Source organism: Durio zibethinus, chromosome 19 (assembly GCF_047325235.1).
Source record: "Durio zibethinus cultivar Kanyao isolate XHJ-2024 chromosome 19, ASM4732523v1, whole genome shotgun sequence".
In the NCBI taxonomy this organism is placed as follows: Eukaryota; Viridiplantae; Streptophyta; class Magnoliopsida; order Malvales; family Malvaceae; genus Durio; species Durio zibethinus.
This window is the reverse complement of record NC_143180.1, coordinates 18,090,231-18,108,118: the sequence shown is the minus strand read 5'-3', so window position 1 is coordinate 18,108,118 and position 17,888 is coordinate 18,090,231. Positions and strand designations below refer to the sequence as shown.

Here is a 17,888-nt window from a genome sequence, read left to right as displayed (position 1 = left end):
GAAAATTTTCTAGTTACATAAAAATTGCAAAACATCTACTTGAAATGTTCTACATGAAATGTTCTACAAAAATAATTAAAAACATTTTTTTAGCCCAAGTGTCTTTGTAGTTGTTTACTACAATAATCATAGATTGTGCTCAATCTTCTATGGTTTTTCTAAAGTCATTTATGGAGATTTTTTAAATAACTAAATACATTCCTCCTTGAGCTATAGTTATTTTGTTTAAAGATTCTATAAAACTAGACTGTAGTATAAGTTTTGTAACAGTTCTAGAAGATGTTCCTGTTTGTTTATGTCATTTTTATAATATCATATTTGATTATATTTTCAAAACTATTTTTATCATCAAATTCTTAGTTAGAAATTTCTCTTATTTTTCTTTTTCCCCTTATCAATTTTTTGTTGATCGAGATTCATAGGTGTAGGCTTAGTATCGATATCTTCATCTACTTTTTTAGAAAATGAAGATTTTGTATTACTAGTTTCATTTTTCACTATTGGATTAATAATTAAAATTTTATCTTTTTCTTTATTTTCTTCATTTGAGCTACTTTCATTAGTAGTATTATAATTAAGCATATAATGATAATTAAATTTTTAAAAAATATTTGCTAGATTGCCATACAATCAATCTACCATCAAACTAGTTACGGATAAGAAAACAAGTCAACATTTGCTTCTAAAAAGGCAAATATGTATCACTATCTCATAAATAATTGTCACTATCTCCTTTTATAATCGTCAAAGTTTAGGTATACCTAATTCAATAAATGCTACCTAACCTAATAAATAGACAATGACCATTGTATGAAAGCATACAAAGAGATACAGGGCTTAAAGAAAAAAGAGGCTTTTATCCCCTTTTTCTCTAGTTATCTTCTTCTATTTTGTTATCTCCTTCACATTTTGATATTTCTTTCTTCTCACCTTTAATTGTAAATAACATCAAAGCTTTGTAAAGATACATCCTAGTTAAAGGTCTCTAATTTTCAACTATATTTATAAGTATTTCTTTACTTCTAAGCTTTTAATTTTTAGCTTTATGTTCTAAAACCCATATACCTATTTACTATTTCTGTGCTATTGTTGTGGTTTTGTAGTTGCCTTTTAAACTAGTTTTAAAGATCTTTGTGTGGTATACAGATAGTTTTAGGTATTAGGAACATGGAGCAAGAGATTGAAAACTATCTTTGATTATAAAAACTTCATAATCATAGTTTGTATGTAAATCCTCAATCAGAAAATCATATATTAGCAATCAACCATTGCATTAATGATTTAGTTAATTTATCTACTATTTTCTTTAAAAATTTGTTTAATAAAATTGATATACTAAAATAAAAAATAGATAGTTTAAGACAATTTACTAGCTTAGATTTAAACCAAGATTCTAGATAGTTATTAATTAATATTAATAAAAAATTAAAATTATTAGAAGTAGATAAAAGTCAAATAAATGACTTCAAACTTTTATATTATGATAATGTTATTTTTACGCTTAATGATGATAAATAATCATCTTCTCAAGCAACTAAATTTTCTAAAATGGAAAAACTAAATTTCCAAGTTGTCAAATAACCCAAAGAATTTTAAGATCGCCATTTCCACAAAAAAACGTAGTTATTGGATTTGATGTTATTACCAATATACCAAGTTTAAGAGTCAATGAAAAAGGTATCAAGTTTGAAAGTTATTTCAAATTTTGGAAAAATTTTTCGAACCTCTTCACAATCCAAACAAATTTGTTCCAGGAATTTAAACAAAAGTTCGCATAGATTTTATGTGCAAAAAATCATTCAAAGTTCCTTCAAAAATGTATAAACCCATTTTGGTAGAACCTTGATTTCTTTATTTCCCTTCCTTTCAAGAAAGATGAGAATGCCAACCCCACAAAAGTCAATCATTCAAGAATGAATCTAGATCATTTAAAGTTATCAATTACAGAATGTGCACAACTCCAAGCTCAATGATTAATAGAATGAACTGCTTTTCCATGAACGTGCGAAGCATTTTATATCGATAAACGTTTAGAACAACTACATGAAAAATTAAGATTTGTGATTAATTACAAACCTTTTAATATTTTCCTTACAGATGATAAGTTTTCTTTCCCTAACAAAAAATCATTGTTCGCAAACTTGTCACAAGCAAAAATTTTCTCAAGGTTTGATCTCAAGGCAGATTTTGGCAACTAGATATATAATCACAAGACAAATACAAAATGGTGTTTTCCATTCCACAATACCATTTCTAGTGGATAGTGATGCCTTTTGACCTAAAAGTTGCTCCTTCACTATTTCAGAAAGGAATGACAAAGATTTTTGCTCTTATTCTTGATAATGCACTCATTTACATTGATAATATCTTATTATTCTCTCCGATGTCATATCTCATACATAATTATTGGATAAATTTCAGATAATTGTTTAACAATACAAGATAATGCTCTAAAAAAAAAGTTGATTATTTGTGCCTCAGAGATTGATTTCTTAAGCATACATTTGAAAAATGGATAATAGTTATTTTTCTCTGATTCGCGATTTAATCCCGATCTCTTTAGTTTTTGACTCGCGATTCAATCACAGTCTTATTATTCTCTGACTCACATTTCAATCTTGATCATTTTTATTTATTTATTTTTTTGCTTTATGATATCATCTTAGTCATTTTTTATCACTTGATTCGTAGTTCAATCTTGAACTTTAAAACACAAAAAAAAAACTTTTGGAAAGTCGTCGAGTTAGCTTCAGACAAAACTATTGTCTTTGTCTTTACCCTATTCTTGATTCTCAACAATGTGCAAAAAAGGACAGTTATAGACACCGAATTTTATTTGGGTCTACCGGATGAAATTTTATTTTTTAAATTTTGTTAAAATTAATAATTAAATGTAATATTAAAAAAAAGTAAAAAAAAAAGACAAGGTTAGGCATGATGTCGTGCACAACACCAACCTATCCACCTCCCCTTACCACCACCATTCCCAGCCCTATTAAACCCTAAACCAGTACCCACTTGCCCCTGCATAGCACCATATCCATGAAACCAATACCCAAAACCCTTGCACCTTATTTGCCTAAACCACCCAGAGTCATCGCCTTACCCTGCTGACACATGCCCCTAGAGTCAATCGCACCTACCACTATCCCTTGATAGCAGGAGTTGTGGTTCTCCATGAACACAAAACAAGAAGGGAACCCCAATTTCAGAACCCTAACCTCTTACTCGGCATACATATTGAACATAGCCTTCAGCACCCAACAGCCCCTCAAGCATTCACACACAAGCCTAAACACCCTTAACACCCATACCTTCATCATCTCTAATTGTTCCCAAAATACTCAAAGAACACCAAGAACCATACCCATATCCAGCACCCTAGACAACCACGACCCTTTTACCTATAACCCAAACAGATCCTAGCACCAATCCACACCCATGGCACCTAGCATCGCATCTAGTCCTAGCCTTTCTACACCCCACCCTTACCATCAAACCCACCAGAGCCCTGTACCCTTAAACCTTCTTCACAAGTTGCCAAAACCTCCATAAGGCCACCCACTCACCGGATAAACCTTAACCAAAAACAAAAAAAAAAATCAATGAAAAATTTTATATGAAAATGCATGATATAATATCATTGTTATTGTTATTAGTATTTGCTTTTATTAAAATGCATGTATGGAATGAATGTAATGCAAATTGGAGGCATTGTTTTGGATCAATCGGAATAAAAAGAAACTTTTATTAACTATAGGAATCTTTATACATCATCCGATCATCTTTGCATTAAAACCATAAAAACATTTGACTCGAGCATATTGCTCTCTAGCGTCAAATAGAAAGTTCAATAATCTCCAACTATGGCCTTGGGTTAGTACAATCTCCCATTTCAGTGTTTTTGCTTTTTCGACCATGTTTCCTACTTTTCAGACATCCTTGTAAATTTGAGCGATCAAGTGTTCTATGTATTGCTATCTCCCTAAGCTTTTTGCTCTCCACATTTCTCAAGCATCCACTTCTTTATTACAAGTGCAAGCCCAATAATCCTCCCTCTCTTGTCATTCAGTCAAAATTGTATCTATGCGATTCTGATTCTTGGTCAACTGAAGCTTCAAGCTTATTAATTCTTGCTCCAAAGCTTTTTTCTCATTTTGCAAATCAGAGTTCCTATTATGTTTATTCTTTAATTCGACCTTTAGCTTTTTGTTTTCTTTTTGGCACTTTGCTACTTTTTCAAAAACTTTCGAAAACTTTTCTTTCTATGTGTGCTATTCTTTGGTGAATGTAGAGATCACTTATTTATTTTCTTGAACTATATTCTTCCACTACCCCACCATTTATTTTAATTATTTTATATCCTTCTTAGATCCCTTCGAAGGTTTAATGTCCAACCTCAATCTTTTATCATCAAATCATATCTCAATTATCTCAAATAATACCAGTAACTTAAACAATAAAATAATGAAAGAATTGTGTGCACAGTTCAAGATAAAGCATAATCATTCAACACCATATCGCCTAAAATGAATGGTGTGATAAAAGCTAGGAACAAGAATATCAAAAGAATATTGAAAAAAATGATCGATACATATAAAGACTGGCATGAAAAATTATCCTTTGCCTTACTTATCTATAGAACATCAATTTGAACCTCCATGTAGGTCACCCCATTTTTGGTAATGTACGAGATGAAGGTTATACTATTGATTGAAGTGAAAACTCCTTCCCTATGAGTTTTGATAGAGGCGAAATTGGATGAAGTAGATTAGGTTTGAGACTATTTCGAGCAACTAAATCTTATTGAAGAAAAAAGGCTTTCGCCACTTAACCATAGATAAATGTACCAAAGAAGAATCATACGAGCACTTGACAAAAAGATACAATTCCAGTGATTGGTTTTGAAAAAGATTTTGCCACATCAACATGGCAACAGAAAAAAATGGATGCCTAATTGGAAGCATCCATATATGGTAAAAAAAAGCATTTTCGGGTGAAATTCTGATCCTTGTAAAAATGAATAGTGATGAATTACTAAATTTTATGAATTTGGACATTGTTAAAAAATATTTTGCTTTAAAAAGTTAAAAAAAAAGATAACAAAAGTAAAAAAAAAAAAACTCATACTAAAAACCCAAAAAAGGCGATATGAACCAGAAAAAGGGATCGTTTAAGCTAAAAATCTAGAAAGACGGCTTAAAAAAAAATGAAGCTAAGAGAAAATCCTTTAAAGAACGAAAGGATGGCACACAACTAGACTAATCGACGTTAAAATTAAGAGAAATGACTTTTGGGGGCAAGTTCTCATTAGTTACAGTTATGGGACAAAGATTGGTTATATGAGATCAATCATAACAAGATCGCAAATGCAACAAGTTTTTGAAAAAAACTTGGTTCGAATAGGTCAATGTGGTTCAAATGTTTATTATCTAGAGAATTGATATTTGAATCTTGAAATGCTTTTGAATTACCTATTCTTTGTGTTTCGAAAAACTTATCTTTATCTTTCTAAACCAAAATACCCTATTGTTGACTAAGTTTCATATTCAATCTTAAACATGAAATCTTTGCATTTGTCATTTAAAGTTAAAAAAATGACTAATAAAATTCATAATAAACCAATGCATCGCTAAAAAAAAAAAAATGTAAAGATGATGAAAATAACAATACAGGATTAAAAAAATGACATTAAATTGATTAATCACCAAAAACAAAAAGAAAAAAAAAGGAACATGGTATATATGAAATGCATCGCATTCATCATTTTACTAGGATAATGAAAGTAAGCCCATACATTTAACCTCCGCACATTCTTGAGCAGAAGCAATGAAAATTCTTAAGTTTGAACGGTTCAAGGATAATGAAAACAATGTATTGTTCTTGGATTTCCTAACCTAAGAAAGGAAAAAAAACATTTTTTCATCTTACATATCTTTCTCATCTATCCCAATATAAACTTAAAAAAAGGCTTTCTCTAATCCCATTGCAGACTCACCCTTTTCAACCTTTGATGATTAAAGATGAATATATCCGTTGGATTGAAATGTCTTGTACAGATAAGAAACACCATTCTTTCATTAACTGATTCATTCCTTTTGAGGCGTGCCATTTTTTTCTTTCTTTTCTTGCATCATGTTCCTTTTATCAATAGCAGTAAGCTTATAACCCAACCCCATCTCTCTTTATTCTCAGTTGTGCTCGATGCTTTCTTGATTCCTTATAAAGACATTCCTAAACCTTATCTCGCTTGCTTATATTTACTGATAGTTTACTTGATCACCGTATCCATAGTCTTTGTCCGTCGAGGAATCAATATCTTAAATCCTTTTCTGATATAAGTAGCGTTTGCTACTTTGAAAGTTCTAAACGAGCATTCGGTCACCTCTTTCGTAACTTCAACATAAAAAATAATCAAGATTTTGATCACTAACAAATCTTTTTCACTATCTAAGTAAACTTGTTTCCCTTCAATGATAAACTTTACCTTTTGGTGTAAAAATAAAGGTACAACTCCAGTAGTATGGTTTTAAGATCTTTCGAATAAATAGCTATATGTTGGTGTTATATCCATTGCTCAAAATGGGATATTAAAGGTACACGAGCTAATCTATAATGAAATCTCTATATCGCTAATCATCTCTTTGTGCTTTTTCAAAAGCTCTTACAATCATATGGTTGTTTCTCATATAGAAAGGGCCTACTGATAGTTTCGACAATGTCATCAAAGGTATGACATTAATAAACGACCCATTATAAATCAATACTTTAACCATAATGTGAATTTTGCATTTGATAGTTATGTGCAAGGCCTTAACAGTATCTCGCTCTTTCGAGGGTATTTCATCATCATTAAAAGTAACGAAGTTCAGAGTTATAATATAGAATAGAAGAAGAAGAGATATGGGAAAGTCAAGGTTTTCAACTAATGGTAAGCCTAAAAATACAAATCAACAAACCAATATTAGAGAAAGAAGCTTGTGAGTTCTTAAAAATCATTAAGCACAGTGAGTATAGTGTGATCAACCAGCTGAACAAACTACCAACTTATTTTTTTTGTCACTACAGTTGAATTCTGAGCTCCACAAAAATGCTTTACTGAAAGTGCTTAACCAAGCTTATGACGAACATAATATTTCGATCGAGAAGGTAAATCACATGGTCAGGAATATTATAGTCCCGAACTTTATTACTTTTAATAATGATAAAATACCCTTAAAAGGACGAGATAGTGTTAATGCTCTACACATAACTATCAAGTGCAAAACCCATACTATGGCTAAAGTATTGATTGATAATAGGTCATCTATTAATATCATGCCTTTGATGATATTATCAAAACTGCTAGTGAACACCTCCCGTATGAGAAATAACCACATGATTGATTGTAAGAGCTTTTGATAGAACACGAAAAGAGGTGATTGGCAATATAAAAATTTCATTATAGATTGGTTATGTAGCTTCAATGTCTCATTTTCGGTAATAAATATAATACCTACATATAACTATTTACTCGAAAGACCTTAGTTTCATACAACTGAAGCTATACTTTCATCCTCACACCAGAAGATAAGGTTCATCGTTGAAGAAAAATAAGTTTACTTAGATGGTGAAAAAAATTTGTTAATGATCAAAACCTTGATTACTCTTATGTTAAAACTACGAAAGAGGAGATTGAATGCCATTTAGGATTTCGAAGTAGCAAACACTATTTATGTCGAAAAAGGATCGAAGATACCAATCACTCGATTGTCAAAAACTATGAATATACTGATCAAGCAAACTATCAATAAAGATTAACAAGTGAAACAAGATTTGGGAAGGTTTTTACAAATAATCAAGAAGGGATGGAGCAAAACTAAGAATAAAGAGAGATGGAGTTTGGATTATAAACTTACTACCATTGATAAAAAGAACATGATGCAAGAAAAAAAAAAGGAAAAGAATGACGTTTCAAAAGGCATGAATCAATTGATGAAAAAATAGTGTTCCCTTATCTGTATGAGATATTTCGATCCAACGGATATGTCCATCCTGGATCATCAGAGGTTAAAAAAAATGAGTCAACAATGAAATTAGAGGAAGCCTTTTCTTAAGTTTATATTAAGATAGATGAGAAAGATATACAAGATGAAAATATGTTTTTTTTTTCCTAGGTTAGGAAATCCAAAAACGATGCATCGTTTTCGTTATCCTTGAACCGTTCAAACTTAAGAATTTCAATTGCTTCTACCCATGAGTATGAAAAAGTTAAATGTATGGGCTTACATTCATTATTCTAATAAAATGATGAATGCAATGCATTTCACATATACCATATTCTTCATTTTTTCTTTTTTATTGCCATTCTCCTTGCCCTTGCCAAAATCAGTATATATTTCTTTATAATTATACCTATTTTCAAGTCCTTTAATAATGAACATTATGGATGACCAAGGCAAAAACATTGGGTTTAATTTTAAAAATTCGATTCACATTAGCAAGCTTGATAACAATGTTGATTCAAAAAACTATGATTTACCTCATGATCTGTTAAAATGGATGGAGCAAGAAGAGAATTATAAAATCCCATCAGGAACTTGCTTTCTTGTTAAACTTAAGAGATGGTGAGAATAAAAAAGAAGTTAGAATCGATACTTCATTATCACCGATTGAAAATCATTAATTGGAGAATTTGTTATAAGAATATATGGATGTATTTGCATAATCCTATTAGGATATGCTCGGACTTAGTACAAATGTGGTTAAGCATAGATTGCCTTTAAAACCAGAGTGTCAACCGATACAACAAAAGTTGAGACGAATAAAGCCAAAAATATTGTTAAAGATAAAAGAAAAAGTAAAAAAGCAATTTGATGTAAGTTTTTAAAAAATAACCAAGTGCCTAAATGGGTAGCCAATATAGTCCTAGTTCCTAAGAAAGATGAAAAAGTTAGAATATGTATAGACTACCGAAATTTAAATATGACCAGCTCAAGAGATAATTTTTCGTTGCCATATATTGATACCCTTATGGATAACATTACTAAACACTCCACCTTTTCGTTCATGGGAGAGTTTTTCAACTATAACCAGATTAAAATAGCTCGCGAAGATATGGGAAAAACTATATTCGTGACCATGTAGGGCATATTTTGTTATAAAGTCATGCCTTTTAAGCTAAAAAATGATGATGTCACAATCAAAGGGGAATGTTCCCTCTTTTTCATAATATGATGCACAAAAAGATAAAAGTGTATGTTGATGATATGATAGCTAAGTATTAAAAGGGTGAAAATCATGTTAATATCAGAAAGCTCTTTGAAAGGTTGTAGAGATACCAACTCAAGTTGAATCCAGCCAAATGCTCATTTGATATTAAATTTGAGAAATTGCTAGGGTTTATGGTATAGAAATAAACTCTAATAAGATTCAAGCCATTCAAAAATTGTCAACACCACACACAAAGAAAGAAGTGAAAGGCTTTTTTAGGCGATTGAATTATATTTCTCGCTTTATATTTCAACTCACCTTGAAATGCGATTCGACTTTTGGTTGCTTTATAAAAATAATCCTCGTAAATGGGACGAAGAATGCCAAAATACTTTTAAAATTATTAAAAGTATTTGACAAACCCACTAGTATCGGTACCACTAATTGCAAGAAGGTTATTAATTTTATATCTAATGGTGTAGAAAAAATCAATAGGATGTGTATTGAGGCAAAGGGATAAAATTGGTAAGAAAGAGCATGCTATCTACTATTTGAGTAAAAAGTTTACGAAGTATAAGGCCAAGTACCCCCAAATAGAAAAAAAATATGTTATGCCTTAGGTTGGACTACTCGTAAACTTAGGTAGTACATGCTCTATCATGCAACTTGATTGATATCAAAATTGGATCCCCTCAAGTACATTTTCGAGAAACCATCTTTATCAAGCAAGATAGCAATATGGTAAGTCATGCTTGCGAAATATGATATTGTGTATATGACACAAAAATCCATAAAATGGAGTACAATAATTGATTTTCTTACTGATTGAACCACAGAAGATTATAAGCATATGAAGTTCGGATTTTCAGATGAAAATTTAAAGGTGATTTTCTAGGATAAAGACGAGAAGCCTACAAGAAAAGTATGGAAGATTTTTTTTTATGAAGCATCCAATATAATGGGACATGACATTGAGGCGATGCTAATATCCCCTGAAGAAAATTATTATCATTATGCTACAAGGTTAGACTTCAATTGCACAATATTGTTGAATATGAAGCATATGCCATGGATTTGTAGATGGCATTGAAAAAAAGATTACGACACTAAAAGTATATAAAGATTTAGCCTTGATAATTTATCAACTAAAAACGAACAACAGATCAGGGACCTGAAATTAGTGTTATACCAAAAGAACATAAATAGCTTGATAAAAAGCTCAAAAAGATCCCAATTTCAACATCAGTATATATCATGAATGAAAACATCATTTTAAGCCAATGAGGATCCGCACTTGCCAATGACCCGAGATCTGCGTAACCAAACTCGACAACCCACTTCAGCCAGCCTTTAACCAGTTCAACTGAACTGTTTACCAAATTACTCCTTTGCTGATCCAATTACACCGATGTTGACCAAACCATTGATCAACCGGGTTCAAGTAAATTTTTTTTTCATTTATTTATTTTTACATTTATTATTTTTAATTGTTATTATTAGTTTAATTTTATTGTTAGAATAAATGTTTATTTTTTTATATTAATGATATTAATAAATAACAATAAATCTAAATCTTGATCTTTTTAAATTTCATTCAAAAAAATTAAAATAAACCTTATAAAATTTAAAATAATAATAATTAAGTGATAATAAAAATAATAATAGGAATGAAAAATGATTTCAAAATTTTTTAATTTTTTTAAAATAATAATAAAAAATAAAATAATAATAATAAAGTAAAATAATAACAAAAAAATGCTAAAAAACCATAATCTAAAAAGTGATAATGAAAATAAAATGATAAAAAAAATTTTCTGCTTAGATAAAGGAGAGAATTCTTTTAAAAATAATTTCGTCAAGATGTTGGAGAATTGTAAATATATATATAAAGATAATAAATAATAAAACAATAATAAAAATAAATAGATATTATTATTAATATATTTTTTTAAATTAAAAAAATTGAACTTGCTTCAAAAATTTACCTAGATGTTAGAGATTTTTAAAGATGTTCGCATTTTTTTCAAACCTTAAAACACTCAAAACCTTAAAACTAAAACTTTGAACTTTTTAAACACTAAAATCGAAACCTTAAACCTAAAACCCTAAAATCAAAACCCTAAATCCTTTAAACCCTAAAATCAAAATGCTAAATCCTAAAGCTTAAAATTAAACCCTTAAATCATCCAAACCTTAAAACTAAAACCCTAAATCTCAAACCCTAAAATTGAAACCTTAAACCATCCAAACCATAAAACTAAAACCCCAAACCATTTGAAATCCTAAAATCCTTAAAACCCTTGAAACCTTAAAATTTCTAAACGCTAAACCTCTAAATCCTAAATCCTAAATCCTCGAAATCCTAAAATCTTTCAAACCCTAAAATCTAAGTCCTATAATCTTTTAAACCATAAAACCAAACCTTCAAACCTTTAAAACTCAAACCAAAACCCTAAAATCCAAAACTCAAAACTTTATTTTTTAAAACTTAAAACCTCAAACCCTAAATTTGGCATGTAATTTCAAATCATTACCTAAAAAATCATTATCAAACCTTAAAGCCTCGACCCAAGCTCATGCTCAAAATCATTCCAAAACTCTAAGGATATGTGTAAAAATCATGTTCTCGAATGCGGCCAAATGATGGGATATTTAAAAAACTTTATTTCATTAAATTTTTCACATAAGTGCTTAATTTGCATTAATAATGGGATTGAAACAAAAAATATATGTATAGAACAGGATTGAAAATATAAATAATCATACTTAAGCTTTGCTTAGATATTAAAGAGTTAAAATGATCTCATTATATTTAAGAATCCAATTTTAAATTGCATTTCATCATCTTGCATAACATCCATTAGCATACATACATCATCATGTTATTTTTGGCACTCGTTTTGCATTTCTCTATCTTTAATTTTTATTTGCTACTTGATAATACCATAATTTACTTTCTCATATAAAATGTTTTACGAAAAAAAAAAAGAAATACATATTTTAAAATTGTGATATTATAAAATAAAATAAAAATAACATCCGAAAAAAATAATTTTTGATACTCTACCTAGTGGTTAGAGAGTTACTAACAATTATCCTTTCCAAAGAATGTTATTTTTATTTTTAAAAATATTATATTAAATCTCAAGCAAAAAAAATTACTTTAAATTTTGACTAGATGTTAAAAAATTTTAAGATAATTCTTTAACTTAAATATTTCTTCAATATTCCTAAACAAAGAGTTTTAGCAAAAATTTATTTTTTTAAATGAAGAGAGTTAGTATTAAATTTTAAATCAAAGTCCTTTCATCCAATACCGAAATAACACATGATTAATTAGTACCAATTTATAGGCGTTGTAAGGGTGCTAATTTTTTTCCAAAAATAATCAACTCTTGAGCCCAACTTGAATTTTTGTAGACTGAAATTTATCTTTTTGATAAACTTTAAACCTGATTTTATAGTTTTATTAAAAAGATAAAACTTTTTGGTGATCAATCATACTCTAAAAAAGATTAGTGATAATTCCTCTCGTTTTTCTCGATTTTAAAATTCTTTTCGTCTAGTGATCGCAAAATTATTATGACAACAACACATTGCTTAACCACACATTGCTAAGACACTTGAAGATTTTTCTAATGATAATCTTTTCAAAAAGTAAGTGCAATAATTCTTCAGTGTAGTCAACTACATAAATGAATTTTTCCTAGATCTCATTCAAATTACTCACTCTCTCAAACAGATGTTGAAAAAATAACCACCTAAGTGGTCACAAAAGCAAACAAAGTCAGTATATATGCTAAAGATAAAATCACAATTACTTCTAACTTTAAAGATTCCCTCATATGGCAAAAGGATATTACAAATAGATATAAGCGATAAATTTTCGTCAACAATCTTTATCAAAGAAAAAAAATAAAACTAGACAGATATATGGTTACAAAAGCAACAAATTCAAAATTTTGAAAATCCATTATCACTCTATGCTAAAAAAAAATTTTAGCAGTGAAATATGAAATCCAAAAATTTGAATTTCACCTTATTGGATATCACTTTCTCGTGGAACTAGATATGTCAACCTTTGACTAGATGTTTAATTTCAAGAAAAAGCAAACACCAAATGCACAATTGCTCAAACTCTCATTGGTTTTCAAAGTACTCATTTACCATAGTGCATATAAAAGGAAATGATAATGTTCTCTCAAATATGTTATCCAAACCTCTTTTCAGACCTCCTTCGAGTTCTTTGAAGATTATTCAAGTAATCTTCATGATGAATTCTTCACATTCACTTTCTTCCTCACAAACCTTATCCTTGAGAAACCCTATCCTTTATCCTCTTTCAAAACTTTACCTTGATAATAAGCTTGCTCTTTATGACAACCTTCAAACCTATGTTTTCAGCACATGTTCTTTTTTAAAAAATTCAACAAATGATTGCCCAAAAGACACTTAACATCCGTGCTAAAGATCTCATATACAAGTATCAAGCTATACTTGTCCACAAAAAAAGAGACCATGAACTCAAACCCATTTGGAATACACCCAAAATATCATTTTCTTCATTTCTTTCAAATACCTCACACAGCCAGACTATTCAAAAAAATCTTGATTCTTTTATGGTATATATGTCAAGTTTACACCATTGCCATTGAGTTTAACTTATCAAGCCTTACTTGGGCTACGGTTGTCCTAATTAATACATAATACCTAGATCTTGAGGACATTGCACTTGAAAAATTATTACGGTGGTTCAACACACTAAACAACTGGTTTAACTTCACCACAAGTCTTCTACAAAAATTCTTGAATAACTCCCTCCTTTTAAAAAAGAACCATGGTGGTGATACCTCGAGAATACATCAAAAAATTACACTCTTATCTTGACAAATGGACTTTTAAAAATCTTTTTAATACCTGGTTGAGTGATTTATCCTGAAGACCAGTAAACTTTGTATCCTTAACCCTACAAACTTAGCTCAACTCCCAAGAAATCCTTATTGGCATAACCCAAGAGATATTCAAAAAATCAAAAAAAGATTTGAACATAAAATGTACAACCAACTATTCCAAAACTATGATCGAGACCCAACAAACTTGAAAAAAAAAATTATGTCAATGGGTAGACAACTGTTTATCCATCCAGTACCATGAAGATTTTCTAGAATTATGTTGATCTAGTCAAAAATTCAATCATGGTGATGAAGTCACAAGAAATCCCTTATTCCAATCTAATTATGTATAATTATTTGTGATGTTGTTAAAAATGTTTTCTAAGACTCATCTAAAGACTCTAAAAAATGATGATGGCACATCAAGTTTTGCTTTTGTCTATATCAACTTTAAGTTATTTTCGAGCCAAATCTATTTTTTAAAAGTTACTTTGATAAAACAAAAAGAATCTTACATTTACTTTATTAAAGTTGCTTTAAGTCTAGTCGATTGTTTTATGTTTACTCATGGACTCAATGTCATTATTATAAGTTATATTTGATTCCTATTTACTTACTTTTTCATTGTATAAATTTGTAACTCCTTCCTCAATAAGGCAAAATCACCTAACTTCTCCAAAAAGTCACTTAGAAAATTTTCTTTATAAAATATGTTTGGCTAAAACTTCTCTTCTTTTGGTACTTCATTCTTCCTTCTTCAATTGTTAAGTTTAGAATTAGAAAGAATTTTCGATATATGGTTTACAGTAATATAAGTTAAGTATACTCTACAGTTACCACAATATTATAGATCCACTACATCAAAAAACCTTATAAAATTATCAAACAAACTATTAATCCACCTAACAAAAAAAAAGTTACTGTACCAAGAAATATTGATATAGGCTATCATACTGAAAAACATGTCTCCATAAAAGTCAAGCCACCAATTCGACATTATGCTACGAGGACGTCAAATCGTGAACATCGACTAAAATACTTTGTTTACATGTCTGAATTATAAACTACTTATATTTGATATTATCTTAATGCGAACAACCGATCCTCGTTATCTTACTTCTTTTATTATATTTTTTGTCATTTCATTATTTTCCACCAACTTCGCTTTCTTTTCAAAGTTTTCAAAATAATGACATCCACCAACTCCTCTAACTTTTCAAACACCAACTCTTTCTTTCTTTTCAAATGAAATAATAGCCTCCATAGGCTCCACCAACTTTTTTCTTTTATTTTCAAACAAAAGTTTTTCATACAAAAAATAAGCTTAAAAGAATAAAATAAAAGGAAAAAAAAATGGGTGCTACAATCCAATGAGTTTTTTCTTACAAAAATTTAAGGTATGAATGAATATTTTAAAAAAAATAAATATAAAACCTATTTTACTTTTTTTTTCTTCATGCATTGATCAGATTTTCATAGAGACTTAAAAATTTAACAACTGAAAGAAAAAACTACAACTCTTCTTGCTCTCTTGCCCCGTTCCAAAAGGCAACCATGGTTATTTGTTCATTTCGTATGACAGGGTGCTCCTATTCATGAATCTTGTCTAAGTAATACAACAATATCTCGCATGTTGGGTTAGAAGAATCAGTTGTCACATTTTTTAATCTAACGTTGATTAATATTTGTAGAAGGTGGCAAGAAATTTTGAGATGTTTTGAAAGTATTCATATTAAAACAGAAAGAAAAAAAAAAACCCAGGCAAGCAAATGGAAGCCATGCTCGACGTCTGTATCATAAAAAAAATCTCAAAATGGATCTGGTATACGACGTCGATTCTGTCGAAAACCATCTTCAAGTGGTCGAATCTAGCAAAGTCTTAAAAAGAGAAAAGCATATATAATACTTTTTGGAAAAAAAAAATCAAATCTAGCATTAGTATCATGATATCAAATATGGCAGACCAAGAAAACTTTCAAATGAAAAAGTTAAAAAGTCTAACCTTTAAAAAAAAAGATAAGTTGCAGTGGCTTTGACATTGTATGGCCTGAGATAGCCTGAACAATTTAGATTGCATCATCGCTTCCCCTTTTCTCCCCATTTTCATCCTGTCACCACTTTTTTCAAACTTTCTCTTTGCTCTGCCCTGAAGCATCAAACTTTTTTTTTAAAACTCAATTAAAAAAAAAAGACTCAATTGAAAAAGATATCTTACTTGAGATTTGGTTTTTAGAAAGGGTGGGAGAATTTAGAGTGAGAGCGAAAATGTATAACTGAGAGATTAAAACTGCCCTAAAAAAATCAACAATTCAAAACAAAGTATCAAAAAATTGAAGGAAAAATGTTTGATTTACCCCTTGGCGCTTGTAGAACTTTAATTCTTCAATTAACTTCCCCAACTCGTCTTCCAATTGATGAACTCCAATCTCAGATTCCTTTGCCCTCTCATCAACCTCATTCCCATAATCCATCAACGCTTCCCTATCATGATTATAAAGCAAACACTCCCTTTCCCATTTATTACACTGAGTCAACAAATTCGCACATTCCGTTGCAAGATTCTGATTCTCCTCTAAGAATCTCTTCAACGCCACCGCATTCATATTCGCTTCTGCCTTCAAAAAAATCAATAAAAATGTCAATAACTTGACATTTTGAATATAAATACATTCAAAATATTACTTTTTTCATTTTTGAGTTGGCCGACCTTGCGTCGCTCAATAATTTGATCTTTCTCTTTCAATTTTCAGAGGGTGGGTACAGGCATCGGTCACGGAGGCGACGCTGGGCTTCTTCGGAGTAACAGAGTTTCAATTGCAAAGACTGGGTGGAGATTTGAAGACCTAAGGAATTTTCTATTGTTTCTTTTATGTCGTCGATTTCTTGAGGAATATCCATGTTTTCAATCCCTCAAAATTTTGATTCTTGAAGAATCCTAAATCTTTATGAAATTTTGAAAACAAAAGATTTTTTAAGAAAACTATAGAATGAAAAGAAAAAAAAAGTGAAATTAGAAATAATTAGGGATTGGAGCTAAGTTTTTGGGAACGGAGGACACAAAGGAGAGGAATTGTGGGGTTTGGATAGGAAGAAAAAAGAGTAGAAAGAGGAGAGAAAATGACAGGAGAACTGTGTAAAACAAAAATAAATTGTTAACATGTAAAAGTGAAGAATAACAAAAGAAACCCAAAATTTTTTTTTTTTTAAGTAGACGGCCTCGTAGCTGCCCCGCCGATCACAATCTCAATCAATCAATTCCTACGTCTCATTTACTACTTTTAATAATTATTTTATTATTTAAATTTATTATTTTAATTGTTAAAATAATATAAAAAATAAAAAAAATTATATATCTAATTTAAAAAAATAATTTTTAAAAATATTTTAATTAAAGATTATATTTTTACATACACAAATATAATTTTTTGTAAATTTTTTTAATTAAAAATTATGTTTTTACTTAAAAAATATAGTATTTGTAATTTTTTCAATAAAGACTTTTTATTTGATAGATGAGAGTTATGAAAGTAATATCATGTTTAAAATAAGACCTAACAAATATATGTAGGTGAGAGTTAATTTTGGTTTTACAAAAATCACTTTTAACATAAAAAAATATAGTTAAAAATATAAAAAGATTGGTTGAATAGACCAAAACAAATTAACTTAAAAAGGAAAAAGCGAAAAAAATAAAAAACTAACTTGGATAGGTTGAAAGGTTAGCAATTTTTTCAAAATTAATAATATGAATTTTTAAAACTAATTCTTAAATGATCAATTATCTTTTAAATTTTTATCATAATT

At 29.4% G+C, this 17,888-nt stretch overlaps 1 protein-coding gene across 1 annotated transcript; it reads right to left on the bottom strand.

Moving 5' to 3' along the window:
- Positions 1 to 2,882: 2,882 nt before the first annotated feature.
- LOC111310456 (uncharacterized) lies at positions 2,883 to 17,234 on the bottom strand. The gene is given in 5 exon segments (XM_089748739.1): positions 2,883 to 3,578; positions 16,087 to 16,230; positions 16,439 to 16,699; positions 16,792 to 16,841; positions 16,844 to 17,234. Coding segments are annotated over 5 exon segments (642 nt in total). The 5' UTR covers positions 16,983 to 17,234; the 3' UTR covers positions 2,883 to 3,530.
- Between the last annotated feature and the right edge of the window lie 654 nt (positions 17,235 to 17,888).